General features: G+C 40.0%; 1 protein-coding gene across 5 annotated transcripts in view; it reads right to left on the bottom strand.

Moving 5' to 3' along the window:
* The window catches only part of Phf8 (PHD finger protein 8), a 116,149-nt gene that overhangs the window by 82,595 nt on the left and 11,676 nt on the right, over positions 1-21,878 (bottom strand). For 4 of the 5 annotated variants that reach the window (XM_008849685.2, XM_017802356.2, XM_029554365.1 and 1 more), the window contains exons 3-4: positions 2,940-3,025; positions 2,447-2,555 (exon numbers count right to left, since the gene is read on the bottom strand). In XM_008849685.2, the coding sequence (XP_008847907.1) occupies positions 2,447-2,555; positions 2,940-3,025 (195 nt within the window). Of the gene's footprint in view, positions 1-2,446; positions 2,556-2,939; positions 3,026-21,878 lie in introns of those variants that run through there. The other variant, XM_029554366.1, reaches the window with a different exon arrangement.

Here is a 21,878-nt window from a genome sequence, read left to right as displayed (position 1 = left end):
TATTTTATACATTTCTAAATGACCCAAAGATTAAATAGCAAAAAGTAACACTGTAAGAGTACTAGAAAAAATATGGAAGAGAAAAGACTTAGTAATCACTAAAATGGTTTCTGAAAGAAAAGCTGTTATAAACCATTATGAAAGAGTAACAAAATTGAAAAAGTGTCAATACAAGCAGATAGTTAACAGAGAAAGAAATAAAGATGACTTATAAATGTACTCAAAAAATCAGTTTGCAATTAAAGCAATGCAAGTTGGAGAGATGGCTCAGCCGTTAAGAACACTGGCTGCTCTTGCAGAGAACCTGGGTTCAATTCCCAGTACCCAGATGACAGCTAATAACCATCTATAACTCCAGTTCCAGGGGAATCCAATGTCTTCTCCCTTCGTGGGCATCGCATGACACAGGTGCACTTATACAAATGCAGACAATACACTCACGCACATAAAATAAAAATAATAAATTTTTAAAAAGTAATAGAAGTTAGAATAAAAAATTTCACTAATCAGAACACAAAAAAATTGATAATAAACAATTACTGGCTAGTATATAGAAAAATCAGAGCACTGACCAACTATGTGAAAAATGGTACAACCACTATGGAAACAACTGATAATATTTATAGATATTTTTAAGGCATATCCTTTCTTGACCTAACAATTTCACTTTTACATTATTAAGTCTACACATATACTTCTCAAATGTGCAAAAGTTAAACTGGGGCTAGGAATATAGCTCAGTGGTAGAGTGCTTGCCTAGTATGCATGAGACCCTAGGTTCAATTCTCAGCACTGAAAAAAGAAGGTATTGACTGAAGTATTTCTCTTAATAGTAACAAAACATTGGAATCAACTTAAATGCCCATTAACAGAGAACTGATTAAATAAAATGTATATCCATTCAATGAAATACTAAATGACCATGAAAAGGAGTAAGAAAATCTGTATATACTAGTGTAGACTGATCTCCAAGATATGTAATTTAGGTTTGAAAACAAAAAATAATGTACAAAATACAGTATTTCCATATCTGTCAAAAAAATGAAAAAAGGGGGCTGGAGAGATGGCTCAGCAGTTAAGAGCCATCTCTCCAGCACCCACATGGTGGCTAACAACAGTCCATAACTCCAGTTCCAGGGGATCCAACACCCTCTTCTGACCTTCATATACAAATACTTGTACAAATGAAATAAAAATAATAAGCAAACTATTTTTTTTTAATGAAAAGGGAAACCAGGTGTGGTGGTGCACAACTTTAATCCCAGAACTCAGGAGGCAGAGCTCTGTGAACTGCAAGCCAATTCGGTCTACATAGTGAGTTCCAGGGCAACTGTGGCTACAGGGAGACCCTGTATCAAAAGGACCAAAAAGAAAAAAGGACACACAAACATATACATACGGATGTCAAAACCATTTTTGAAAGAATGTAAAAGGAATTAACTGCCATAGTAAAAGAAGGGAGCTGAGGAATCTGGGTAGAAAGGAGACTTACAGCCTTTAAAATTTAAAACAACAAAAACTCATTAAATTGGAAAAACATCCAATCTGGTTAACATATAAATTACAGGAAACCTAAAAACAGTACAATAAATTACAAACCACACAAAATTCAGGCATGGTGGTACATGCATTTAATCCCACCACTGAGGAGGCAGAGCCAGGGGAACCTCTGTGAAATCATGGCCAGCCTGGTCTATATAGCAAGTATGTATGGCCATCTGGGGCTACCGAAGACTCTGTCTCCAAAAACAAAACAGAACAAAAAATAACCAAACAAAATCATTTAATCATTAATTTCAAATTCATTATTTTTGTTCAATTCACAAATTAACTAATTTATTTTTAATAAGCCAGGTTAATGAAAAAAGAAAAATCTTTTTGACTGAAAAAGAAACACATGACAGTTTTTTTAAGAGTTTCTTCTCTTCTATAATGAATTAAATGTTCATCTTAAGAATTCTTCCAGACATTGAAGTAAAGGGGTGAGTTTTAGGAATATGGAAGGAGAAAGGGGGAAAGGATAAAAAAAAAGTCATAGAATGGGTAACTATGATCAAAGTACATCAAATAACATGTATGAACATATCATCATGAAGCCCATTACTTTGTATACTTAATATATACTACTAAAAAAAGGAAGAAAACAGAATCACCCTTCCAGTTTAGCATTCCTCAGATGCACATAAATATCATCTCCTAAGATGAATGCTGTTTCCCAAGTATTGCAGATATTTTAAGTGAACTATAATGTTCTTTAAACAGAAAGTGAATTTCTAGCCACTGTTTCTTAGAAACTGACCAAAACAGAATTTCCTATTCCAGAAGATGTCCAGAAACGAGAGAGGCACCCAATGGCACAACCAATGGAAAAGCTGAAAAGAGATGGATCAGTTCAGATTCACAGAACCCTAATGCTTAACATTTTTCTGAGACAAAGGGTCCTCACCTGTCAAAAGTCCTACCCCGGAGCTCTCGAATAAACATAGGGCTCCCAGTCTTCACTGGTTTCCCCTTGTGGCTATCATGCCCTTTTGAAGATCCACGGCGTTTTTTCACTAAGCCAGAAAAAGATATGAGGTCATGAGTCAGAATGGCCACGTACTATGATTCCAAGAATAAAGGCCTCAATAGATTCTTCTTTTCTATCTAATAACCCCTGAGGCATCTGGAATCAATGAGGCCCTCATAGACTTAGGAAAGCTAGTGATAAAGATGGGTACTTCCTCTAGCCAATCCCTAAAAGGCAGAGCGATAAAGCTATGTACATCTCTCCTCTCAGTGGGACAGCTTGTGGCCTGCTAGACCTGCATAGACTCCTTCTATTTCCTAAGGAAGACAAACTCTGAAACACTTAAAGAAAGGCAATTGCCCTTCAAAGGTACCTGTGCTTTGTTTCTCCCCTGTCCCACTTACTGATGGAAGCCCTAAAATCTACTTACTAATGGAGGGACCATGTAAGACCTCACAGTTGGGACAATGGTAGAGGTCAATATCAGCAGCCTTCTCCTCTTCAACACCAACACAACTGGAAAAGAGAAAAGTAGCCAAAAGGTTATAAAATTACTTTTTAAAAGTTCTAGAAAGGTGCTGTATAATAGATGTGGCTATTTACATTTACAATAATTAAAATTTAAATTTAAATGCAGTTCCTCTATCACACTAGCTATATTTCAAGTGTTCACTAACCACACGAAGCTAGTGGCTACAATAGTGTGCAAATTATAGAACATTTTTATTAATGCCAAACTCTACTGGTCTAAAACAATTATGACTGAGTTTCATTAAAGGTTCATTAGAACTCAGACTGCCCAAAGACAAAAGAAACTAGAGCAACATTATGCAAATGAGAAAAATATGTGAACCAAGTAAGTAATTTTAATGTTCTACATAGCCATATATAAAAAGTAAGAAGAGCCAGATACAGTAGTACACACATTTAATTCCAGAACTCTGGAGGCTGAGGCAGGGGGATTATCATGTATTTGAGGCTAGTTTCAATTATCAGATGAGCCTTGGCTATATAGGGAGAACAAGTCTCAAAACAACAACAAACATTTTTGTTTATTGTTGTTGTTTGGGGTTTTTTATAAAGACAGGGTCTCATGTAGCACTGGCTGTCATGGAATTCACTATGCAGAGCAGGCTGACCTCGAACTCATGGAAATCTGTCTGCATCTGTGAGCACTGGGATTAAAGGCGTACACTACCATTTCATTTCATTTTGCCTAATACATCCAAAATACTTTCAGCCTAGAACCCAAATTTGAACTTTACTGAGATACTTAAATAAAAATCACTAGAAATATTTTACAGTTAATAACAGTTATGAGTGAAGAATTATAGGTAATCATTTTTTTCAGCTTTGTGTTTTCTAATTGCTACAATGACCATGTGTTGCTTATTTCATATTTTAAACTTTAAAAGATTTTGAATGTACATGTGTGAGATGGTAATTTAACAAAATGAAACCCCTCTCATCAAGGAAGGTAACAGCAGCCTTTTAAAAAAATGTGTAGGCTAAACAATTTTTAAAAATCTTTCATGAGATACACCTAGCTGGGAGCATAAAAATATGGTAGAGCTCAAACTATTTCAACCAAGATCATGATCATAAGTTTCCTAAAATCAGGCCCCTTCCTTACCCTTAACTTCCCGATAATAACCCTATGTCTGTAAATCTGTAACATATCAAGAAATTGGTATATCAGTATCAACTTTATAGAGGTTTATGGACTCAATTAGATAATGTACATAAAGCTCATAGCATAAGCAACATAGAGGCTGGAACAGAGTACTTGATAAGTGACATTTAATATTATTTTTCACCCAGTTGAGATCTAACCCCTTGCTTGCCTAAAGCTTTTTGTTGTTCTTTGTTTTTGAAGATAGGGTCTCACTATGTAGCCCAATCTGGTCTCAAACTCCTCTCTCAGCCTCCTGGGTATTGGAATTATAGGTCTTTGTCATCACACCTGGCCTAAATTTTTATCTATATGCCCTACACCTTGTGGCATTAACTCACTTCTGTTAAATACATGCTTTAGGTCTTATATTCCTGCTACCTTTGGGCACCAGAAAGCCCCTGGCCAGGCACATGCCTTTAATCTCCTTTAATCCCAGTACTCAAGGAGGCAAAGATAAGCATATCTCTGTGAGATCAAGGCCAGCCTGGTCTACACAGCAAATTCCAGGCCAGCTGGATTTATAGGAAGACCCTGTCTCAAAAAGAAAAGAAAGGAAGTCCCTTCAGTTATCACTCCTGAATGTTTATCACATAAGGCTATGTGTTTTCTCTATCTCAATCAGTCACTGTTGTCTACCTCCTCTCCCAACTTTTCTGTTACACCCTCAACAATTCCGTCCCTTGGTAAATAAATTGCTTTAGCTCCCCTTCAAGAAACCCTCTCAAGTATTGGGAGGAAAAACTAACACTAAATGCCTTTTGAAAAAGTCATATAGAAACCTATTATAGAAGCTTCTTAAAATATATACATACATAATTTAAAAGAGTTCAAATGGAGTTACACTATAAAAGGAGGATAATACCCCTACCAGACACCACAGGCTAGCAAATAAAAAGCCCAATGCCAGGAATAGATTCCCTCTGAAATTGTTGACCACAAGGGGGTCCCAGAGACCCTCAAACAATACTGGCTATTGCCACTGTTCTAGATAACCACCAGAAAATGATGATAAGAGCCTATTAATGAAGATACTACATATATGACTCAGAATAAATAAGGAAAAATAAAGCTAGTACTGACTTCAAAGGTTCATCTCTATTGAACAATTTCAGAGTGCTGGAAGGCACTATTGCATGCTACCAGAAGAGAAAAGTAATCATCAACTTTACCCAGCTGTGAACCCTGAGAGCTAAAATAACAACTGGCCTAGAAAAATATGCCCACTGGTACAGTAGTGTCATGAATGTCTAGGGAATAACCAACCACTTTCTCATTGGATTTAAGACCCACTTCACAAGGCCAGACAGATTATAGGCCATAGGGGAAAACCTACTACTATTATTCTGCTAAATAGACACAGTATTAAACTGACTCCTAATGATTTATTGTTATACCAATAGATTAATGCATCTCTCACCTCTTAACAGAGAAGCTTCTTCTTCCGGCAAATGACGATTAACACAGAGACCCACAATTGATCAATGTGTAGATAATAAGAGACTGGAGTACTCAGCCCTAAATGGAACACCTATATCAAGCTTTCTCCTCCCAAGGCTCAGGGATCATTGTGAAAGAGGGAGTGGAAAGATTGGAAGAGCCAGTGGTCATGGATGAATACAAGGAAACAGTGTTTCTAGACAGCAGGGTTATTACACACATATGAATTCACAGCAATTTTAATAGCATGCACAAGACCCTTTATGTAAGATTAAGACACACAAAATGCCAGCTCAGAGGGGTAGGTGGGCAAGAAGCTCCAATCCTAGCAGAGGAACTATTGGCAATTGATAGCTTCTGGGAAAGAGAGAATCAGTTTTGTTTTTTATTAATGGTGTGATAACCAGGTAGGTGACCAGGTATCTAGGGCATGGCATCCAAGAGCATTTGGGGATACAAATTAGACTCAACTGGCTTTAAAAAATATTAGAGATACTGTATGTGTAATATTTCAGTAGGTTTTTGAACTAACATAATTCCCTCTGGTTTTATATGACTCAGTTGGATAGCTGAAGGCTAAAACAGTGCCAGACATTAGAAACCTCCCTTGGAGATTTTGGCCAGAGTAGTCCAAGAGACTCCCAAAATTACACAGGCTATTGCCACCGCCCTTGACTGCCTGCCAGAACTTGAAGGTAAGACCCTATTACCAAAGACAAGACATACTTCAGACACAGGACTTGGAGCAAATGGGGCTGGAACTGACCTGGAAGGCAACTCCCTTATAGTTTTGGAGAACACTATGCAAGGTCCAACCCCAGCTTTAAAGCCTAAGAACAACTGGCACAGCAAACTATTGGGGCAGTAGTGACACTTTCATCTTAGGGGTAATCAACAGCTACCTAACTGGACCCAAAGTTCACTCAATGGGATGGAACTCATGTGTGGAATTGTAAACATAGCCAAATACACATGCCTGGAGAGGTCACAGATCTTAGAGGAAAAACCCAAGGCTGTTACATCCCTAGACAAATACAATTTTTGGGGGGTCTTTTGAGACACTGTAGCTCCAGATGGCCTGGAACTTACTATGTAGACCAGGCTGGCCTTGAACTCACAGAGATCTGCCTGCCTCTGCCTCCTGAGTGCTGGGATTAAAGGCGGACACCACCATACTCAGCCATAATTTCTTACTATGTGCTAAATAATGGATCCTCATATTTACAGACAAGTATGCCAGTCACCACTCATCAAAGAAGCTTCTTTTACAACAGACAGAGACTATTACAGAGTTCCACAACTGGTCACACACAGAGATTAAGTGTCTGTGAAATGCCCAACCCTAAGTGACACATCTACAATGAAACCTCTATACCTAAGACTCTCTCAACTCTTATTAACGAAGCTCCCTCATGCAACTGAGGGCAACAAACCCAGGGCTTAGGGATCTTTCCATAAGAGGAGGCAGAAAGGTTGTAAGAGCTGGGGGGGTGCATGACCATATTGAAATAAGAGTCTTACAATGAACTTACAATAATGCTGACAGCATGTACAAGACCCATGCAAATTCAAGCAGACAAAAGCCCAGCATAGAACTGTGAAAATGGGCAGCAGGCCCCAATCTTAGCCAAAGAACTAATTGGGCAGCTGATTACTGGTGGGTGAGGAAGAAGTGATCTTCTTTAAGGGAGTGACTAGATAGGCTAACTAGATTTCAGTGGATGAACTTGCACTGAGGGACGTCTGGGAACACTAACTTGACTTGATAGGCCTTAACATAAATGACAGAATGAATGAAATCCAGTAAGATAGGGGGGTGTGGGAAGGTGCCGATGGGGAAGGGGATATGAAGAGGATTAAGATGTTGTATATGAAATACACAAAAATTCAATGACAAAATATACTTAACATTTTTTTAATTAAAAAAAAGGTTTGGGCTTCTTAAAAGAACACAATTGCCTAAATGTTTAGTGGTTCTCAGTCTGGTACAAAATTGAGCTGACATACTTTCATTAAACACAATAATTTCACTAAATTTAAAAAAATAAAATAAAATCTTAGGCTGTCCCCCTCCCCTGCAAAATACTAGAGAAGTTCTGAAGTTGGGGAAAGGGTGGCATGGGGGAAAGAGTCTAAATCTAAATATGACCAAAATACATTGTATGAAATTCCTTTTTTTTTTTTTTTGAGACAGGGTCTCCCTGTAGACACTGTTGGCCTGGAACTCACTATGTAGATTAAACTGGCCTCAGTCTCAGAGATCCATGAGCCTCTGCCTCATGAGGAGTGCTGGAATTAAAGGTATGAGCCACCATGGCCATCACATTGTATGAAACGCGCACGCCTTTAATCCCAGCACTTGGGAGGCAGAGGCAGGCAGATCTCTGTGAGTTCGAGGCCAGCCTGGTCTACACAGTGAGTTCCAGACAGCTGGGGCTACAGGGAGACCCTGTCTCAAAAAGACAAAAAAAAAAAAAAGAAATACTTAAAGAATCAACAAAAGTATTTTTTACAAAAGAAAACCTTATGCCAGACATGGTGGTACATGCCTATAATGTCAGAAATTGGGAGATGGAGGCAGGTAGATCAAGAGATCAAGGCCAGCTTCAACTACATGAAAGCCTGTCTTAATAAAAAAAAAAAAGCAGGGCTGGAGAGATGGCTCAGTGGTTAAGAGCACTGGCTGCTCTTGCAAAAGACCCAGGTTCAGTTCCCAGCACCCACATGGGCACTAACAACAGTTCATAATTCCAGTTCCAGGTGATCCAATGCTCTCTTCTGACATCTGTGGGTATTGTGTGACACAAGTGAACTTACATACATGCAGGCAATATACATAAAACGAAAATAACTTATTTAAAAAAAAAAAACACCAGCCTTTACCTTGCAAGATTAACTACACGTGGCTTTTTTTTCCTTGGTTTTCTGAGATGGTCTCACGATGCAGCCCTGGCCTGGAACTCACCACTATGTAGACCAGGCTGGTCTCGACCTCACAGAGATCTTCCTGCCTCTGCTTCCTGAGTGCTGGGATTAAAGGTGTTGCACCACCATGCCCAGCTTGGCAGAATTGTTCTTATAGCTACTGACTTTAATAACAAAAAATTGGGGTTTGTATTTTGTATGGATTTTTCATTTTTTTTGATTTTATAAAACGTTCATTATAGACTGAAAAAAAGGAAAATATACTCTGATTCTTCACCATAGATCCTAAAGAGAACTGTGTTAAGAGTCCTATTATATGGAAGCTGCACATTCTCCCAGACTCAGGGTTGTAGGCAGATAACCCTTTTAACATTCCAGTGAGAATTTGAGATCATCTTAGTTTCCTTTCCTGCTGCTGTGATAAAATGCCCTGAACAAAAACAAATTAAGGAGGGGGTAGGAATTTTAACTTAAAGTTCAAGGTTCAACAAGTACTCCAGAGAGGGAAAGTCAAGGCATGTGGAGGCTGAAACAGCTACTCACAATGCCTCTTCCTGCTCAGTTCCCTTTCTCTACACAGTCCAGAATTCCATCCAGGTAAAAGTACTATCCACTATGGGTGGGTCTTCCCACCTCAACTAACACAATCAACTTAATTCCCCATAGGCATGCTCAGAAGCCCATTTCCCAGATGATTCTAGATCTCACCAAGTTGACAACTGACATTGACCATCACACTTTGTGTAAAATGACTCATTCCTCTGAATTTCATACCATGCACCCATACAACTTCTTGCTCCTCTTCATTGCTAGTTACCCTTTTCCCCTTTACTCACTAAAGAACCTGCTCACAGATTTTTTTCCATTCCAAGTCTTCTCAATATTCTACATGGTATCAGTATTAACATGAGAGCCCAACTTTCTGGGCTCTTTTTTGACCTTCTCTTCAGAGAGTTACCACCACTGTCATTTCAGCTACCTAAGCAGGAACCTCAACTGAGGAATTTCCTCCATCAGACTGGCCCATAGGTATGTCTATGGGGCACCTTCTTGATTGCTGGTAGAGGAGCCAGCCAACTGTGGGTGGTGCCAAACCTTAGACAGGTAGGCCAAGGCTATATAAGAAGCTGAAGCTGGGTGTGGTAGGTCACGCCTTTAATCCCAGCTTTGAGGGAGCAAAGGTAAGCAGATCTCAGTGAGATTGAGGCCAGCCTGGTCTATATAGCGAGTTCCAGTCCAGCTGGGGCTGCAAGGAGACCTTGTCACAAAAAAACAAAGAACAACAACAACAAAAAAGTAGCTGAGCAAGCCAGAGGAAATAATCCAGGAAGCAGAATTCCTCCATGATCTCTGCTTCAGTTCTTGATTCCAGGTTCCTGCTTTGAGTTCCAGTCCTGACTTCTCTTGATGATGGACTATAACCAGTAAGGTAAATAAACCTTTTCCTCCCCAAATTGCTTTGGTCATGGTATCTGTCATAGCAACAGAAAAAATAACTAGAACACTCCTACTTTTTACCTATTCCTCCATTTTCACTTTTTATGCTTTAAGACAAGGTCTAACTGTATAGTTTAGGTTGACTCTGAGCTCATGATTCTCATGCTTCAGCCTCCTGAGTCAGGGGAATACAGGCATGCACTGGGATTACAGACATGTGCCACTATTTCCATACCCAATTCACTCATTCTTTACTTTGCCCTACTTACCAATCAAGCTTAGATTCTATCATTCTTCACTTCAACCCTTCTCTTACCCTTTGTCCTACTGCCTTTCACTCCATGTGCAAACCCTAGCTCTAGTTCAATCCAATTATGTAACTATGACCACTGGGTGTGACTCAAAAAAATAATCACCCATTTGATTGGTGACACAATAAATTCACACTGCCCAAAATATATGGATCACATACTAGCTGATAATCCTCCTACAATTCCCAACTCAGTTCTTTCCCACAATCCATAGTAAGCTTCAAATTTTTGACCCCACTATCTCCCTCTTCTCTCCATGCAAATGATCATGCTTCTTTCTTAGAAAAAGAAATAATGATGGCACACGCCTCTTAATCCCAGCACTCCGGAGGCAGGGGCAGGCGGATCTCTGTGAGTTCAACGCCAGCCTGGTCTACATAGCAAGTTCCAGGCCAGCTGGAAGTATAGGGATACAGGGAGACCCTGTCTCAAAAAGAGTAAGACGCTCTGTAGGAAGAGAGAGGGAGAGGGAGACAGTCACCACTCCCATCCAATCATTGGAAGGAAGGAAGGAAGGAAGGAAGGAAGGAAGGAAGGAAGGAAATCAGATGAGAACTACCTTGAATTCCCAATACCAAATCTAAATCCTTCACCCATCCTTTTCACCAGTTACAAAGTAAGTGCTATCTTTCCTTCTTTTTGCAAATATCTTCAATCTCTCAGTCTCTCAACAACACCCCCCCTTTTCTCCTTTACATCAACATTTAAAATAAGCTCATTGATCCTAAAGAATAACAAAAAACCCTTATTCTTTCATTTTCTTTTCATCCCTTCATGTCTGTTCCTCTCTGATCTTTCATAGCCAAACATCTTTACCTATAATTATAGCTTCAGAATGACCCTTTCTGAATAGGTAACTATCATACATAATACAAAATTCAAAAGGTACAGAAGTGGACACAGTGGAAAGTCTCTCACTCCTAGCTGCTTAGGAATAACCTGAGGCCTTCTATCAAACTAGATTGTCAAACAAAAATAATTTTTAGGATTGCTATTATCACCCCTTGCTATATTCTGATTTTAGTTCCCACCTTCTTTAAAACAGATCTCACCATGGCTCAGGGAAAACTATCCCCTATAATTCTGCTCAAAGATGGTCCCCAAGTGCTGCACTATCAACATGCTAAACAAGATGCTCCAGCTGGTGCATCTAGTGGTGCATCTAGTGTATGTACAACCAGCAAATTTTCGATTGGATATAATGTCCGCTCCTAGAGGTGGAACACACATCTGGTACTGCAGACCAAGCCAACCCCCTATAACAGGGGAGGATATAGGCCCCAGTGGGAAAGCCACTGCAATTGTTTTGTAAGATGGATGTGATGCACCTGCTAAAGTACCATCCAAACATTTGTGTTTAAGCCCATAGATTAAGTTATTATAGTAGCCACTGTTTAGATGTTCTTGCTTCTTGCTGTGCGTGTTTTTACAGTAGATGGAATCCCACTGAAATGGGCCAACAGCCCATGGAAAACAGATGATGCAGAGACCTGAAAGACTCAATGGGAGGAAGATCATCCCACACCTATCACCCCCTCTAAGGCGCAGGGACTTTTGTAGAAGAGGTTGGTGACAAGAATGTAAGAGCCGGAAAAGAGGGTGGAGTGTTACCTAGAAGTGTCCTCCAACCACTATGCTGACAAGCTGTAGTCACACCTCCTTCCCACACTCATCAAGGAGTTGAGGGGGCAGTCAGTTACCCCTCCCACCCAATCAGTCAACCTTAGCTGCATGTGAGGGAGGGGCTAAGGATATATAAGTGGAGAATGCCATGAGGCACCTCTCTCACCATTTTGTGTGGCTGTCAGGAAGTCACAAGATCTATATTTGAGGGTGGACTTTCCAGCACAGACATAAATGGAGGGGTGCCCACTCTTCTGTAAATGAACCCCCATCCTATGCTCTGTTAGCAAGCCCAATAAATTCATTAGGATTTTCAAAAAAAAAAGGAACAGAGCTAATGGAAACCTTTATTATTCCACCAAAGGTGACCCCATGTCAGCAAATCCTTTGGTGTTTGATTTCTTCTTCCTATTTTCCCCCCTTAAACTTCATTATGTGTGTGTGTGTGTGTGTGTGTGTGTGTGTGAAGGCGTGCGCCACCACGCCTGGCCCAGCATATATATTTTCATGTAACGTGCTTTAAGTTATTTCTGGGAAAAATGTGTTAAAAATTGCCTCTCTTTGGAATAATAAAAGAAATAATAATATTAAAGAGCTACAAATGCTTAAAAAAAAGCAGATCTCACTTATGTTTCAACTTCCATTGTTGATACATGCAATAAATACTTCTCTCATCCCATTTCACCTCTTAGCACCATTTCCAGACCATTGGTCATATATTGTCTCCATTAACAATCTTTCTACCCTTAACTTTGTTCCCTAAAACCCCCATCCACCTGGCAGCCATTCCGTCATCTAGTATTTAATGACCTAACATTTAATAATCACCTGCCAGGCCCTGATCCAGGTGTTGGCAAGAAAAAGACACAAAACAAAGAATACAAAAATCCTTACACTTGCCAGACATCATGGTGCACACCTTTAATCCCAAAACTCTGGAGGCAGAGTGAAATCAAGACCAGCCTAGTCAATATAGCAAGTTCAGGCCAGCTGAGGCTACAGGGAGACCCTGTCTCAAAACAAAACAAAACAAAACAAAGCAAAACAAAATCTTTACCCTCATAAAACTGATGCTCTTTAGTGGGGAATGTAAATAAGAAACATTAATTCAATCACTGAAATATATTATATCTTAGTGAAAATAACTAAGCAGAAAAAAATTAATCAGGAAGGAGAATCAGATTATTCACATCACTTATCTGAAATACCTGGGACCAAAAGGTTTCAGATTTTGAAGATTTTTGGAACGTATGCACAGACCTTACTGGATCAGATATCTCTGATCTGATAATCTGAATTTCAGAGCATTCCATTTCAACTTAGAGATGGTCAATATGTTTATGTAAGAATATATACATAATGGAGATAAAGGAGAATAGTAGTTGTGAAACAGTAGATACAGAAGGCAGGGAAAGACTGATTGACAAAAGCACTAAAGACATGAAAACATTAAAGGAGCAAGCCACATGAATATAGGAGAAGAATAGTCCCAATTAAAGAGAACGGCAAGGACAAAAGCCTTGTGGGCAGGAACATGCCTAGAACATTCATGATTAGAATATTCTATTCTGGAACAAAAAGCAAGGAGGATAGTAGCAGAAAGGTGATGACCTCATATAGTGGGAGTTTCTGGTTTGTTAATGACTAACTTTTCTTGAAAAAACAACAGGGGAGCTACAGAAACTGTGAGCAGGGATGTGGTATGATCTTATTTATGTCTGGATGCTCTTTCTGTTTCCCAATGAACTATTTGTCTTTGGTCTAGTCTGTAAATGCTATATTCCTCACCTTCCCTTATTGATCTTCATCCTATGGACTGACTCCACGTGCCCTGTATGCACTTTTAACTCCAAGCCAGAGCTTTTAACTGAGTTTCAGATCCTTCTTCCAAATATCTCCTGGATATTTCTACTGGATACTCCACTTACAGAATTCAACATACGCAAACTCAATTTCTCTCCTTGCCCACCAATTAAACCTGCCCCTCTTTTTAGGTTCTCTACTTCAGCAAATGGTACCATAATTTCATCAGGTATTGAGGTCAGAAACCTGGTAGCCATCACTTACCCAACACCTCATCCTCTCCCCTCCACTGTAATGTGAAGTAGATATCTTAGCACCAAGATGAGAACTTGGACATTAGGGAAAGAACATCTATGTTTAAATCTTGGCTAAACAACTTACTAGCTGTACAAAATTAGGCAGGTACATAAACACTTCTGTGCCTCAGTTTCTGTATCTGTATGAAAAGATAAAAATGTACCTATTTTTATAAGACCATGAAAGATGAATTTATATAGTGTTTAGAACAATATCTGGCACATGATAAACATGCCATGTTTGCTATCTTAATCCAAGTTATCATCACATAATAACAACTCTGCCTCCTAATTCTCTAGCTATCTGTTGTGTCCTGCCATCCTTACTGTCCCTCCTCAATACAGGTCATTATTATCTGTAACTGAAATTATCATCCTGCTCACCTAACTGGGTTCCAAGCATCTACTCTGTCCCCACCCAAATAGTTCTCCATACTAGGAGCAGAATGATCTTTTAAAAAGACAAATGTGTTGGGACTAGACAGATGGCTCAGTTGTTAAGAGCAATTGCTGCTCTTACAAAGGACCTCATTCTGTTCCCAGCACCAGAAAAGCAACTCACAGCTACCTGTAAGTCTAGTTCCAGGGGATCCAACACCCTCTTCTGGCCTCCACAAACACTGCATACACATGGTGCTCATACATACATGCAGGCAAAACATACACATAAAGGGGCTGGAAATATGGTTCTGCAGTTAAAAGCACTGATTGCTCTTGCAGGTGGGTTCAATTCCCACCACCCACATGGCAGCTAACAACTGTAACTGCAGTTTCAGGGGATCTGATGCCTTCTTCTGACATCCATGGGCACTGCACAATATGGATGCACTTACACACATGTAGACAATACACTCATACACAAAAAAATAAAAATAAATTAGAAAAAATTTTTAAATACACAAAATAAAAATACATAAAATGCAAATGTGATCTTAGCATTTCATACTTGAAACCCCTCACAAATTCCCTTTTTCTTTTTTTTAAATTTATTTTTATTTTATGCGCATGAGTGTATTGCTTGCACGTATGTAAGTGCGCCCATGTTGTGCAATGTCCATGGAGGTCAGAAGAGGGTGTCAGATCCCCTAGAACTGGAGGTATTAATGGGCCTTGGAATCGAACCCAAGTCCTCTACAAGAGCAGCCAGTGCTCTTAACTGCTGAGCTATCTCTCCAGCCCCTCCCCTTCTTTAAGTATAAAGTTACCAAGGCCTAAAATGGCCTAGCCTCTCTGGCCTCACCTTTTGCGCATCACACATACCATTAGTTATATAACTGAGGTTGCCTAGTGCAAATGTTAAACAGGAGCTTCTTCAGAAACAGAAAAAAGAGTTTTGTTCTTTCTTCTGGGAACTCTCAGATTACCTGTTGACCTGCAACAAATGTTCTGTTCATCAAAAGGTCCCACCTCCACCATTTTCCAGTCTTGCTTAATTTACTATTCACTCTAATTCAACAAACATGCATTGAGAGAGGTACCTTCTCAGGAAGGAAGGCATATAAATGAAAATTAAGCTTCTAGGTGCACTCTCATAATTATCGCCTGGAACCAAAGATAGTAAATGCTGTATTGCTCTAGGAGCTTCCTTGGTGAAGAGAATTATTACATCAGAAGGCACTGAGGAGGCCTGGTACACTGTAGGCACTCAAGAATTTATTAAGTAAATGGGTACATAAATCGACAAGTATTGATTGCATACAGAAACTACCATCCTAGAATGAACATTCTAGAGGGAGACAGGCAGTGCAAGAACAGTGATATAAAGAAAAATGGGATAACAGGAGGGTAAGTCAATGAGTAAATTTGAAGCCTACATAAAAGTAGCTGAGAAGAAAACTAAGCCATGAACTTTAAATGTATTATCACATTTAATTTCTATAGCAAAGCAAGGACACTCTATACAGTATCCAGAGACACTAAAGCACAGAGTTTAAAAGACACAAAGGGGCTGGAGAGATGGCTCAGTGGTTAAGAGCACTGGCTGCACTTGCAGAGTCCCCGGGTTCAATTCCCAACACCTATATGGTGGCTAACAACCAACCACAACTCCAGTTCCAGGGGAATCCAACTCCCTCTTCTGACCTCTGTGGACAATGCACAACACAGCGGCACTTACACACATGAAGGCCATACATTCATACACATAAAATAAGAGTAATAAAATATTTTTTAAATTTACATTTATTTTTGTGTGGTACATGGACATGAATCACAGCTTGTTGTGTGATGGTCAGATAACAACTTGAAGGCAATTATGAAACTACTTAATTGGCAGAAAAGGACAAAATGTCTTTTTTTAAAAATTATTGAGAATTTCATATAGGCATATAAGCACATAAGGTGTTTTGATCAAATCCATCCCCACTCCCTCCCCTCCAACTCCTCTCATATCTCCCCATTACAAAAAATGTTAGTCTTAATGAGCCTACAATATCACTAAGTATGTAACTAGAATATAATGTGGGTAGCTAATAGAAACAAATGCTATAAGAACACAAAAACAGGCACTCAATTCTTCTAGAGCCGGGGACCCAAGGGTCAGAGTAGTTGGAAAGGTGACAAGGATTGCTTGAGATCTTATCTGACTTCCTCCCATCTGCTCAACCTCTGCCATCTGACTGTGCCAAAGGAGCCAGTAATGTCACCACCTGTACCTTGGAAAGCCATCCATAAATAAAGAGGAAGTTTATCTTCATCCATAAATAAAGAGGAAAAGACCATACTTTACCTTCATTTAAAAACTATTTTTATTTATTTACTTTTTTGAGACAGGGTCTCCCTGTAGCCCCAGCTGGCCTGGAACTCACTATGTAGACTAGGCTGGCCTTGAACTCACAGAGATCCGCCTGCCTCTGCCTCCCAAGTGCTTGGATTAAAGGCCTGTGCCACCACACTCAAAATCTATTTTTAAAAAATCCAAGTCAATTTTTTGTTTCGTACAACAACCTTTACCAGACAGAACATAATCTATAAAACCAGAAGCAAAGGCAGTCACCATCCCACCACTGGCTCTACTGCCTCTATGCACACAGGACTTGAAAGAGTGCAAAAGAAACTGAAAAAGTTCCAGTGCACCTGAGAAGTTTCTCCTTTGTCTACCCAGCACCTGGCACATGAGTTTGTCATATAACAAGCCTCACTAAATTCCAGATGCACCAACAAGATAACTTGATATGAACTGACATGTACATAAAACAGGCTATTAGCTATATCTCTAAGAAAAAAAATTTAAAAAAAAACAAGCTGAGTTTGATCCCCAGAACCCACATTGTGGAAAGAGAGAACCAATTCCTTCAAGTTATTCTCTAAGCACTATACACAAGCTGTGGCTCATGTGTGTGCACACACACAAAGTAAATAAATGTAAAAATGTTTTTTAATCTAAGGTAGCCCCCTCAAAAAAATCAGTCTAGCCAGTTTCAAGGTGATGATCCTGATGGTCTCTGGACCACACTTGGAAAATCACTGTCTTACTTGATTTGCACACATACACACTTAAATTCTACTACTATTTTTATTTTATGTGTATGAGTGTGTTGCCTGCATGTATCTAAGTGCACCCATGTCATGCAATGCCCATGGACACCAGAAGAGGGTGTCATATCTCTGGAACTGGAGTTACAAACAGTTGTTAGCTGCCGTGTGAGTGCTAGGAACCAAAACCAGGTCTTCTGCAAGAGCAGCCAATGCACTTAACCTCAGAGCCATCTCTCCAGCCCCATACCGACTCTGCTGTTACTAAAATGCTAACATGCCAAGTCTGCTCCCTGCACAGGGCCTTTATTTTCTCTACTTGGAACATTTTTGCCACTTACCAGCACTTTCCTTCAAGCCTCTACTCATATACAACCATACATCATCACCCTATATAAAATAATTAGGCCTCTAGCCTCAGGCATAGCACGCCCTCTTCTATTCACCCTATTTTTCTCTATACCATCTATAATCACTTGACACTATCTATCCAGCTGCAGTTCTCTACTGTATCTACTCAGGGTGTAGAACAATGCCTAGCACATGTCGAATGAAAGTATGCACAGCAACAAAAAAAGAGGACTGGGGATGTAGCTCCATGGTAGTGTACTTGCCTACCATGTGTGAGGCATTAGGTTCAATTCCTAGTACTGAGAAAAAAATTAAATATTATTCTACTCTAAGACATATTCTATGAACCATGACAGAACAATCTGTCCTTCTGACTCTTCTAACTCCATACTATACAAGACCTTTTCCAAGGCAGGAATTCCACAACTCACACATTATATCTAGTAAGCCCTAAATATGAATGCTGGAATTTTTCTTCTCAATGTCTCATACCCTCAAAGTTTTGGATTACCCTCTGCCATTAAAAAAAATAGTATTACATAAGTATGACATTACACACCTGTAATTCTAATGCTGAGGAGGCTGAGGCAGGAGGATGAGTTTTTTTTACCAGCCTCAGCTATATATGACTCAATCCAAAAAAAAATGCTGTTATTCATTTTAACTTGATTTTACCTATAACAAAAATGTAGAACACGTATGAGTTTATAAACATGATTTCCCTTCTATCTTCAACAACTTCACTTGAACAGTCTGTGGTACTGCTCTATAATAAGAGTCCACAAGACCCAGGTGTGACTTGAGCTAGCTCTCTATTCAGCTTTGGGCAAGTACGTTACATTATGGGGGAAAATGGAAGCTCCAAAAAATAATATAATGACTAACTGGTCTCTTCTGGTTCTAGAAAAAAATAAGAAGTTAGAAGCATTTCTCTATAGTTTTCACATTAAGTACAACTAAAAATCTTGGGTGCTATACATAAATAAACATAAGATGACTGAAAGTTGAAAAAAAAGGTAGAAATAGAGGTACAAAGAACAAACGATCTACCAGGTAAATGAAGTCAACAGAGATCAAGTGGGAAAGCTGGATCTCCATCCCCCTAAAAACAATAATGAAGTGATCCATCCTTCCTACCACTGAACTGCAAGAGTGGGCTTGCAAACACAGAAATTTTAAATAAGACCCAGAGACTCATTATTAAATTCTCAAAATGTCTAGGGTATGATTTTAAAAATCATTTCTCATATGAAGGACAAGGAAAATCTTGAGGCTGAAGAGAGAACAGTTAAAAACACTTGTTGCTCTCACAGAGGACCCTGGTTCAGTTCCCGTTACCCACATGGTGGCTCACAACCCTCTGTAACTCCAGTTCCAAGGGATCTGATGACCTTTTCTGGCCTCTGCAGGGACTAGGCATGCAGGGCACACATATACGTGTACTTACACATACACATAAAATAAATCTTTTAAAAAAAGGACAATCTTGACTGTAAGAAAAAGAAAACCTACAGATGATACAAAGGGTCATCATAAAAATGTTTCAATGAGTAATTCCAAATATGATAAAAAGACCAGATATAGTGGCACACATACCTATAATCATAAAACTTGGCGGTTAAGGCAGGAAGATCATGACTTTGAGGCCACCCACAGCTATGTAGTAAGGTCAAAGCCAGCCTGGCCTAAGAAATTGAGACCTATTTCAAAACAAGATAAAGGGGCTGGAGAGATGGCTTAGTATTTTTTTTTAATTTTTAAAAATTTATTTATTTTTAGCCGGGTGTGGTGGCACATGCCTTTAATCCCAGCACTTGGGAGGCAGAAGCAGGCAGATTTCTGTGAGTTCAAGGCCAGCCTTGGCTACATAGGTAGGTCCAGGACAGCTGGGGCTACAGGGATATCCTGTCTCAAAAAGACCAAAAAAAATTTATTTATTTTTATTTTATGTGTATGAGTGTATTGCCTGCATGTGTGCAGCCGTGCCATGCAATGACCATGGAGGACAGAAGAGGGCTTCAGATCCCCTGGAACCAGAGCTACAGATGGTTGTTAGCTGCCTTGAAGGTGCTAGGATTCAAACCCGGGTCTTCTGCAAAAACAGCTAGTGCTCTAAACTGCTGAGCCATCTCTCCAGCCCCCAAGATGGCTTAATAGTTGAAAGTACATACAGTTCTTGCAGAGGACCTGAGTTCAGTTTCCAGAGGCTACTTCAGGCACCCCACAAGCACCAGCTCTCCAGCTCTAGCAATCCTACACCATCTTCTGGATTTCACAAGGACTTTGAGTATGTGTGTGGTGTGTGGTGTGTGTGTGTGTGTGTGTGTGTGTGTGTGTGTTAATTAAAATAAAATCTTAAAAACAAAACATTCAAGAAACAGGCTTGAATACAGCTCAGAGGTAGAACTCATACCCAGAATGCCCAAGGCCTTGGGTCCAATTACTAGCAATTGCTTCCTCCCAAAGAAAAAAAGAAAGAAAAGACGAGGGTTGGAGAGATGACTGCTCTTGCAGAGGACCCAGGTTCAATTTCCAGCACCCACATGGCAGCTAACCACTGTAATTCCAGTTCCAGGAAATCCAAAACCCTCTTCTGACCTCTGTAGGCATTGCACAACATGGGCGCGACTACCTACATGCAAACAATACACTCATAAGCATAAAATAAAAACAATTAAAAAATATATTTTATTTATTATTATTACTTTATGTGTATGGGTGTATTGCCTGCATGTAGGTAAGTGCAATGCCTGGAGGACAGAAGAGGCTGTTGCATCCACTGGAACTGGAGTTACAGACAGTTGTTAGCTGCCCTGTAGGTGTTGGGATTCAAACCAGGGTCTTCTGCAAGAACAGCCAGTGTTCTTAACTGCTGAGCCATCTCTCCAGCCCCAATAAAAATATTTGTTTAAAAAAGAAAGAAGCTGCTGGGCATGGTGGCGCATGCCTTTAATCACATCAGTCGGGAGGCAGGGGCAGGCAGATCTCTGTGAGTTCAAGGCCAGCCTGGTCTACAGAGCGAGCATGGTCTACATGCCTTTCGTCTCAGTACTTGGGAGGCAGAGGCAGGTAGATCTCTGTGGGTTCAAGGCCAGCCTAGTCTAGTGAGTTCCCGGGCTGCAGGGAGACCCTGTATCAAACATTCCAGAAACAAAGACATAAGTAGAAAAAAATTAGTAAAAAGAATCTGGGAACAGTGCACATACATGAAATGCCAGCTATTCAGGAGGCTGGGCAAGGAGAATTCTAAGTTTGGAAGCAGTCTATGCAACACAGTGAGACTTTGAAAAAAAAACAGGAAATCTCTGCAAAGAAGCATATTTCGTGCAATGCCACTGAGGTCAGAAGAGGGCTTCGGATTCCCCTGGAACTGGAGTTAAAGACGGTTCGCAGCCGCCATGTGGGTGCTGGGAATCGAACCCGGGTCCTCTGTAAGAGCAATCAGTGCTCTTAACCGCTGAGCCATCTCTCCAGCCCCTATTTATTTATTTTTTAAACATTTTATTCGAATGCCTATTTGGGCCTCCCTCTGACGTAGGGGCTAAGAACTCAGGGGACCTGCCTGAGAGCACCTGGATCCTGCTCCCACGTGGTGATAAGAGTTATGCAATTTGGGAGTCTTTTAGATAGACCCACTGAAGTGGTACTCCAATTCCCTCACCCTGCGTCCCTGTTCAGCATGGAAGAAGCCAGAGCGGTCTGTCTGTGGCCTGATTCCCTACGGATAATTTGGGTAACCTCTTCAGCAGATGGTGTGATAAGAACAGGAAATAGGAACTGGCTAGGCAGTTAGGGTAAAAAGACTCCAAAGAAACGTAGCCAGTTTCTTGGCTAAAAGTCAAAATGTCCTTGGGCCTCTTAGCAATGTACTCCGTTCCAAAGGCCAAAAATGTGAAAAGTATTTGGGAGCTCTTATCTAATCCCCAAAAGATTTTAGGGATACCTCTTCAGAGAGGGGAATGTTAGAGTAACAAAAAGCCCCATTAAAAAAGAAAGGGAAGGAAGGGAGGGAGGAAGGGAGGGAGGAAGGGAGGGAG

The sequence above is a fragment of the Nannospalax galili genome, unplaced genomic scaffold (genome assembly GCF_000622305.1).
Source record: "Nannospalax galili isolate Female #2095 unplaced genomic scaffold, S.galili_v1.0 scaffold225, whole genome shotgun sequence".
Classification (NCBI taxonomy): Eukaryota; Metazoa; Chordata; class Mammalia; order Rodentia; family Spalacidae; genus Nannospalax; species Nannospalax galili.
This window is presented reverse-complemented; position numbering and strand designations above follow the sequence as displayed.